The sequence below is a fragment of the Camelus ferus genome, chromosome X (assembly GCF_009834535.1).
Source record: "Camelus ferus isolate YT-003-E chromosome X, BCGSAC_Cfer_1.0, whole genome shotgun sequence".
NCBI classification, from domain to species: Eukaryota; Metazoa; Chordata; class Mammalia; order Artiodactyla; family Camelidae; genus Camelus; species Camelus ferus.
Genome location: NC_045732.1, coordinates 3,532,457 through 3,541,937, shown reverse-complemented (window position 1 = coordinate 3,541,937; position 9,481 = coordinate 3,532,457). Strand labels below are relative to the sequence as shown.

Below are 9,481 nucleotides of genomic sequence, written 5' to 3'. Positions count from 1 at the left end.
TCATGTCCACATACATTTGTATTTTTCAGAACAAAACAACAGTTATGCTGGCAAAGATCTTGGATTAACAGGGACCCTTAAGCTTTCAATACACTGAAAAGTCACATTATTTTGCATGTCTACAGAGTACACATTCGTTTTCACAAATGTGGCAAAGTTTACCCTAACAATTAGGACTTTTTCACTAAATCATAGACATAGATATGGAAATCATCATCAAACTTGATGAAATACACAGAGGGTTTGGCTTCCACTTGGTGAATGACCATGCCGATCCGTTTGGAGCCATCTTCTTTGGTATATTCCACATGTTTACCTATCAGGCCATCTACAACTCCTCCAGGCTCCCTCTCCGCTGGAGGAGACTCATTGGACTCTGGCATGATTCGGAGGTCTCCTTCTTTATAGTCATCTAGGAGCTGGTACATGTACAAGACAGGATCTTTCTCATAGGTAATATAAAACCAGGCTTTCATAATAGGTGCTTGGGCTAAGACCATTCCTCTCCATTCATCCTTGGAACCATGCTCATCCTCAAACATATGTTCCACAGCTTTACCAATTATGGTATTTGCAAGGTTTGCATCACTGACTTGAGATGATGCCACCCTGTCGGAAAGAATTTTAAGAGACAAAACTCTTTCATCTCTGTGAAGTTCCAGTCCATAGACACAGTCAATTCCATCATATTTCACCAGATAAAGAGAAGGATTTATAGGCACCTGATCCAAAACGGTTCCTTTCCACTGGGTGATGGGCTCATCGCCTTCCTTCCATCCGTGTGAAATTCTGCAGCCCACGATGTTCCTGCGGGGCTGGGACGAAGGTCTGCCTCTCTGCTTCTTCTGGGAGGCTTTTTTCTTTGTCATGTTTGCAGACCCAGCGGCCCGTCCTGCAACTGCCCTGGTTTGCTGCCCTTCAGCCTCCTGTGCGTTGGGGGTCTTCATGTCTGCAGGGAGAGGAGTGAAGATAAGAGAGGAACATTCAATATGCCATAATGTGAAGTTCTCCCGACAGCGATGTCTCCAGGTACCCTGCGCTGGCGCCTAGAATTTCCCCATGAGCCTGGCAGCAATGCTGGAAATCCTAGCTGTGTGCCTGAAAGTGCTCTCCCTCCTAGATTCCTTTAGGCTGCGGGGAAGGGAGACAGAGGCAGCGGTGCTGGCTGGGGTTAGGAACGCTGCAGGAGGAGGGGGCGGGTTATCTCCTTGTTCAGAGACCTCAGCCTCCACCACCCGCTACTGGCGCCCACTCTCAGTCCCCTGCAAAGCGCCTATCCCTCCACTGCCTTGCCTTGCATGCACTCACTGTCCTGCTTCTCTCAACACCCCAGTCTGCTACCCACACTCCCCCTATCCCTTAATCGCTTTCTTGGCCCTTTGCCCCCAGCCCCCTCGCAGCACGGTGCTCACCTTCAATGTCTTGCCTGGCTCCTAACGCCATCCCCTTTTCCTATTGCCCATCGCCATTTCCCCCACCCCAGCCTCACCGGGCTCCTGCCTCCCCTCTTATCTCCTGCAGGAGTTCGTCCCATCCCCCTTCTCTATCCTGGCGCCCACCAATGGCCTTGCCTTGCCTGGCGTCCACCGCCCCGGATCCCGGGCCTCAAGTGCCCAAATCGGACGCCTCGCTGCTTCCTTGGCGGTGAGCCTGTGTCCAAAGAGGATTGGCAGGCGGTGAGCAGGGTGCTTGCGGGAGCTGGGCGGGGAGGATTTCTAGGCGAAGAGCGCGTTTTGTAGGGGGCGGGGTAAGCAAGGAGGATGGCGGTGGTGTCCTTATTGCTGGGCTGGCAGGCCCTCTGCCTTCTAGTTAGTGGCGGTGGCCTGTCTGCCACATGGGGCTCCCACCAGCTGCTACTGATTTAGCAGTCTCCTCCCTCTTTCAGCATAGGACTAGGCTCTTACTTCTCTGTCAGTGAAGAGGCTTCCCCTTCCTGAGAACAGTGTTTTGCCGTCCTCCCTTGCCCTGGAGGCACTGGTGGGCTGCTCCTCCACTTTCCAAAATTCTAATCTCTGGAACCTGTAAGTTGTCCTTTCTCCTTCAGGTCTTTCCCACCTCCAACCTCTCAGGCTCTCTAACTCCACCCCTAGGCTCCTCTGCTAGAGTGCCTCTTCATTTTTCACACATTTTTCACATTTTTCTCATACAAATTCACGGGAAGCCTATCTGGAAACAGAAATCCTTTATATTCATACACAAATATATGTATATGCATATTTTTGTATATATATTTACAAATATTCATATTCAGAGGTACATAATCATTAAATACACACCTTTACCCAATCACATCACATAGAGTTGTTTCCTTTTTTTTTTTGTATACACCTACACAGAAATACATAGAATAAGAATTTCTTCAAAGCAGGTGTAAGCATCTTTTAGTTTTGGAGATCTAGTATGGAGAAAGAGTGGCTTATTTTAAGTTTAGAGAGTTATTGTTGAATATGATTGAAATTTGTAACAAACCTTCTCTAGTTTTGCATAAAGTAGAATCCATTTTGAATCTGGTTTGTATACTTTTTGTTATGTATAGTTTTTTCCACGATATCCCATAATTCTTTAAAATATGAAGATTATGGTGTTATATTTGTAACATGTTATCAGTTACATGCAATTGGAAAGCATCTCAAACTGATTTAAATTAAATAAACTTATTTGGAATTTGAATAATTGAAAAGATGTCAGATTAGGCTTAATCTAAATGCTTAGTGTTACTGGCTGAATAATTTCCCTTCCAAATTAATATGTTGAAGTCCTAAGCCCCTAGTACCTTAGAATGTGAATGTATTTGGAAGTAGGGTCTTTAAAGTGTTATTTATAGTGAATTGTGGTTGCATGGGAATGTTTTAATACAATATAACTTGTGTCTTTATAAGAAGAGATTAGAACACAGACTCACGTAGAAGAAAGTCCATGTGAAGACAGAGAGAGAGTATGGTTATCTTCAAGCCAAGAAGAGAGGCCTCAGAAGAAATCAAACTTGCTGACACCTTGATCTTGGACTCGTAGTCTCCAGAACTGTGAGAAAATAAATTTGTGTTGTTTCAGCCACTGAATTTGTGATACCTATTTTAAATGACAGCCCTTATAAATGAATATATGAAGTGCTGTTACCAAAACCTAGTTTTGTTCTTTTTTCTATTTTCTCTCTGATGTCAGTTTCATTCTGAAGCTTATGTTTCAATATGGCTATTAGCAACTTTGGTATTTATATGTTCCCTATTCATATGCAGTGACAGAGAGAATCTCTTTACAGCAACTTTTGATCAAAATTTTGTTTTACTTTTATTGGGACCTTCATAGGTCATTTGCCTGTTGTTGTACTATGGCCAAAGACAAGATTATACTTACTTATTTTAGGTTCATTGTGTGTGCTTTTTTTTTAAGAAACAATCATATTAACAAAGTAGATATATTTGAATAATTGGCTTATGCTAATCAAGTGCCACTCTTGAATTTGGAGTTGGGGTCAATCCAACCAAAATTCCTACACAATCAAGGAGGATTGAAATGGATACTTGTGGGGCAATCAATAATGTCTGCAACAATTCCAGGTTATTATTTTGGAAAGCAACCTGAAAGTTTTTATTCTTCTAAAATTTGGTGTTTCTCTGATACTATTCTTAGATATGTGAGTGCCAATTAATTGCAGATTTGTTCCCATTTTTTTGATTAGGTAGTAACAATTTACCCCCTTTCAAAATTTTTATTTCTAAATTCTTTCAGCTTTTTGGTACACTTACATTATTCTCTGTGACATCTCCTGTCCTTAAGTTTCATTTATGGAAATCTTCCACAGAGAATTAGACTAGTCTCTTTTAGTCATTCTTTCATAGTCATGATTTTTTTAATTGAAATATAGTCGATTGACATTGTTGTGTTGATTTCTAGTGTACTGTGTAGTGATTCAGTTATAAATATATATATATCTTATCATATTCTTTTCCATTATAGGCTATTACAAGATATTGAATCTGGTTCCCAAGTTTATACTTGTTTATCTATTTTATATGTAGTAGTTAGTATCTGCAAATCCTGAATTCCCAATTTATCCCTCCCTACCCCCTTTTCCATACCATAATTTTGTTTTCTATGTCTGTGAGTATGTTTCTGTTTCATAAATAAGTTCATTTGTGTCATTTTTTTACATTTCACATATAAGTGATATCATATGGTATTTTTCTTTCTCTTTCTGACTTACTTCACTTAGGATGACAATTTCCAGCTCCATCCAAGTTGTTGCAAATGGCATTAGTTTATTCTTTTTTATGGCTGAGTAGTATTCCATTGTGTGTGTGTGTGTGTGTGTGTGTGTGTGTGTGTGTGTGTGTGTGTGTGTTTGTGTGTTATATATCATATCTTCTTTATCTAATCATTTGGCAATGGACCTTTAGTTTGCTTCCATGTCTTGGCTCTTTTAAACAGTGTTGCTATAAACATTCCTCCAGATATATGTCCAGGAGTGGAATTGCTGGATCATAGGGTAAATCTATTTTCAGTTTTTCAAGGAATTTCCATACTGTTTTCCATAATGGCTGCACCTGTTTACATTCTCACCAACTGTGTAGGAGGTTTCTGTCCCAATAAGTATAACCAGTAGGGTTAGATTAGTATGTTAAATGTTTCAGGTCATCAAAGCTTACACTGTATTTATAAATCAAAACAAATATCCACTCCTAAAATACAGCCTTCTGACCTTTTGTTGCAGGTCAATGTTTTCAAGGGAATCTGGAATAATTAGTGAGTGCTCAGCTATGTACCTTCTTGAGAATTAAGGTTGATGCAGGAATAATTTGATAATAGGTCCATTGGGTATCTACAGGAAGAACTTTAATGTTGTCTTAGAAAGTATTTCTCCCAGAGCCAATATAGCTAGAAACTATGCAATGTGTAGGAATGGTCCCTTAAATACTGACCAATGAGAAACTACCTTTCCAAACTGTTTTCATTTACACCACCTTGTTCTTTCTCCAAACCACAAAGGTTTTAAGGCCAGTTATATTTCTTATATGCTATATTTCTTTTGTCTTGGCCTTATTTATTTCTTTCTCAAAGTGACACCCACATCTTGCCATTTGCCTTTGAGATCACATTGCCCACAAATTTCAGTTTTCTTGTCCTCCTTTAAGACAGTTACTACACCTCAGATTCACCCTGAAAACCTCAGAATTCCACTGCACTTTCTTCATTTTCCCTGTGTCAATTTGACCATATATATATTAGGAAATTCCAGTTAAGTTCCTCAAGCTGAACATGTATGGCATTACATAGAGCTGTGGTACAAACTCAGTCTGGAAGAAAGCAAAAACCATTTCACATCTATGGTTTTTGGTCACTGGACTAGCACCTTACTTTTTAAAACACAAGTTTTTAGGGGACACAGTTGAAATGATTTTTACGAAAGGGGGAATTTTGTTGATGCCCACAACTACGTCTTTCATTGCTTTGTCATACCATATTGAGTTCTTCACTGTCTTTGGTTTGCTGTACTAGAGAATAAGGGCAACTTCTCACCATGAATGACATTTGGTAGAGTTGTCCAAAGACTGACTGGAGCTGGGATTACTGGCCTGGATGTGATAATTGTGTAGCCTATTCAGAAGTCTCATTGAAAGTATGTGTAACCAATTTATGTGTGTTTGTGGACTTTCTCATCACATGTTCAGTTTCTTATAAAACTACATCTCACCATGATGCTATGGCAGGAAAGTACTGTCCAAGAAAGCAACAATGTTCTTTATATTTATGCATGTGGCAGACACTATACAGACTTTTAATATCTCAGCTTTTTGTTGGGGTAGATGACTTGATGGCTAAAATTCACAGAGTCATGAAGAGGAAGACATTCTAGAGCTGTGCTTTACATATGTCTGGAGTTTTAAGCTGAGAAGAAAAGGTTGGGTGTTTCTGATAATATTTATTTAATTGTAATGCATGAAAAGAAACAGGGCTGATTGACCTCATTACTCTATCTGTATATATTACCACTTCACCCATCCTAACTCACATTGAACCATTCTAGTGTGGCTTGGGAAATGGGTTGTGCTATGGACAGAAGTGTGTCCTTCCCCTAATTTTATATAATGAGACTCCAACTCGTGATGTTATGATATTTGGAGATGGAGCTTCTAGGAGATAATATGGGTTAGATGCTGTCATGTGGGTGGGGCCCTCATGATAGGATTAGTACCCTTATAAGAAGAGGAAAGGCATCAGTCCTGTCTCTACCATGTAAGGATACAGCAAAAAGATGGCCATCTGTAAGCCAGAAAGAGAGCTTTCACCAGGAATCGAATTGCTCACACTTTGATCTTGGACTTCCAGCCTCTAAAATTGTGAGAAATAAATTTCTCTTGTTTAAACCACCCAGTCTACGGCATTTTGTTATGGCAGCCTAAGCAGACTAATACAGGTTGTGACATTGGCAATAAGCCTTTAACAATTCTCCCTTCTACCCCTTTCCTAGACATATGTCTGCCCTGGGTCTTGATCTCCTTAAAAACAACTAATTTATTTATATCCTGCCTAACAGTTATAAGTCCTTGCCAAACTCACAATTGTACCTTACTCCTTACTGTTGGAAGTACTGGATGTGGAAGTCTCAGTATGTTAAAACCTTTTCCCCCCTCAATTGTAGGCTATCCCTTGATTTCTATGGAGACAACCAGTTGTCTTTGATTTCTGTCTTCCCAACAGATAAGGGCTTTAGCACAAAAAGACTCTAAGGATTACAATACATCCAGTCTACCGTGCATAAGAGTTTGGGATGATCAGCTTTGGGCAACCATGCTGCAATTCTTGGGACACTTTAGAGTTGAACTCTGCTTCAAGGCTTTAGGATTCTGCAGTAGAACATGAAAAACATTTCTACAGGGCATCTTATAGAGATAAGAGCATTCACCTACACTGGGAGACAAACTTTAGCCCAGTGAAACCAATTTCTCAGAGAAACAAACTCAGGAGTATTTGGCAACAGGCCAGAGTGGGCCTCCTGTATTTATATCCATTACATCTGAAAGAGTTCCTGAGGATGTTTAAGATCAATAGAGAGCATCACAGTCTCAGCCAAAGGAGGATCCCCACAGGCCTTGGACCCATGGATCCATTTCAACAGGTTTTGGCTGTGATCTCAGAGAATCTATGGGAAAATGATGGTAGCATATCCAATCAACTGTTAGGGGTGCAACTGACTCTAATCTTCCTACAAGTATTGTTAGTTAGCAGCAAGTAAGTGAAATAAATTCAGGTTTATACAAATCGAATTTCAAACAACTAGAATGGTTTCTTATTCTTCCTTGGTGTTCTGAAGCCATTGGAAAATCCTTTTAAGGGTTACTTTTCCCCTGCATGATTACATTCTAAGAGGTCATCTCTGTTGGCCTGTTAATTGTAAAGCAAATTGTTTAAAATGATAAGTTAAATTTGTGAATTGACAGTTATGCAAGGGTAATGAGTTTAGATGTAATTAGAAAAGATTTCACTGAGCTGATGTGATAATAACTGCTTGCATTGGGATTTCTGATTAAAATATATTCTTACACAATAAGATATATAATATTGCCTATATTGTATATATACAATATTGCCTGCATTGGGATCCTGGTTGAAATAACTGTAAAATAATCATAAAATAAGAATTAACTACTTAAAGTAGTTTAAATTTCTTATTGAAGTACATTGAAAATATTTATAAGAGATTGACTTCCCTTGGAGCTATAGTCTCTTTTTCTAAATGATGATAATTAATGCCTTTGTCCTAGACTCTAGATGATATAGCCTAAGCCCTCCTAGAACTCAAACTTTAATGTGCCTAAGAATCAGCTGGGGGTATTAGAAAATGCTGGTTTTGATTAAGTAAGTCTGTAGTAGGGCCTGAGATTATGCATTTCTAACAAGCTCCCAGGTGATGCCCATTCTTCTGGTATATTGACTACACATTGAGGAAGAAGGGGTAGAGTTTCCATTCAATAACTTCTTTGCCAAACAAAACTAGGATAGAATGTCTCCTAAGGAGCCTCAGTTAATGAGGCTTTTGTTTTCTCAATATGAAAAGAAGACTTGGTTATGAGAACTATAAAAGGCTACAAGAGTTTATTACCTGTATTTCTCTACCTATTGCACCAATATCTAGGATGTTATTTTGTGATATGTTTTATCTTATAAACCTCCACATATTCTTTGACAACATGAGATGTAGGTGTGGTGGATATCTACAAATGAAATTCATTAAGCTTGAATATATTGGTCTTTTGTAAGTCAACATCTTATAACAGTAGGCTTCAAACATTTTGACTCACATACTCACTGGGAGTATTCTGAAATACCAATGTACCCATTCACACTTTTTAGGGTGATATCAAAATGATTTCATTACAAGTGTATGTATTTACAAAGAAGACAACATCCTTTGTATTGTCAATACTGAAATTTTTAAATGAGATGGTTACATTACTCTTTTAAATGGAGCCAATTAAATAAAAATATCATATGTATTTGATATCTGCCATTATCCATTAAAAAATTAATGCACACAGTTTTCTTTAACTATTGGAAATTTAAAATAATTTATTTCTTTTTGAAGTTGAATTTCTATCCTACATTCATCACAAAATTTTATCCTAGTGTAGATTATTTTTATACATAAACACTTTTCACTCTCGCATTGCTTTGCTGCAGAAACATGCATATTGAAATTAAAAATTTAAAAATTGCTCTAGTGACCATACAGCATTATTAATTTTTTCTTCTAGATTGAATTATTAAAATTATTATTAGTATACAAATGCATACAATGGTATAAATGTATTATAAATATATATCATTAAACAGAAGGTAAAAATTTAGTGGAAATTCTTATCAATGCAGTCTATGCTGCTTTTTCCCCCACACAATTCGTTCATATGTTCAATTATTTATTGCTAGAATGAGACAAAATTCAGAACCAATATCAGCTCTATTTATCATCTGTATAAATGTAAATGGAGAGAATACTTATTCACATAAAAAAGCAGATGGGACTGAAAGGAATTTTGATATAAAAATACCACTCAATTCTCTAAATTCTAAGCTACATGACAAAAAACCCTTAGTAATCATTCATAAAAATTACTTTTTAAATAATATATCAGTGGAACAACTTAAGGGCTTCCAGGTGTTGGTTGAGAGCCAGTTAATTGTAAACCACCTGACTTGCGAAAGTATTTGTTACCCACTCATTAGAGTCAATTACTTTTTTGATTCAATCTTGGTGGACTGTATGTTTCCAGAAACTTGTCCGTTTCTTCTAGGTTATCCATTTTGTTTTTATAGAGATATTCATAGTATTCTCATATGATATTTTGTATATCTGTGGTATTGGTTGTAATTTCTCCATTTTCCTTTCTTATTTTGTTTCTTTGTGCACTCTCTTTTCTCTTCTTTGTGAGCTTGGCCAGAGGTTTGTCAGTTTTGTTTAATCTTTCAAAAAAACCACTCTTGG

General features: G+C 38.0%; 1 protein-coding gene across 2 annotated transcripts; it reads right to left on the bottom strand.

The window, feature by feature from the left end:
- On the bottom strand, nt 1-1,705 carry LOC102516424 (spindlin-2). 2 transcript variants are annotated; one of them, XM_014567301.2, is made up of 2 exons: nt 1,572-1,705; nt 1-949 (listed from the first exon to the last, which is right to left on the bottom strand). In XM_014567301.2, exon 2 carries the CDS (start codon nt 945-947, stop codon nt 171-173), a length of 777 nt encoding a protein of 258 aa, XP_014422787.1. In that variant the 5' UTR covers nt 948-949; nt 1,572-1,705; the 3' UTR covers nt 1-170. The 2 variants fall into 2 exon arrangements, with proteins under 2 accessions (XP_014422787.1, XP_032331106.1); XM_032475215.1 differs by having other exon boundaries at nt 1,577-1,701.
- Between the last annotated feature and the right edge of the window lie 7,776 nt (nt 1,706-9,481).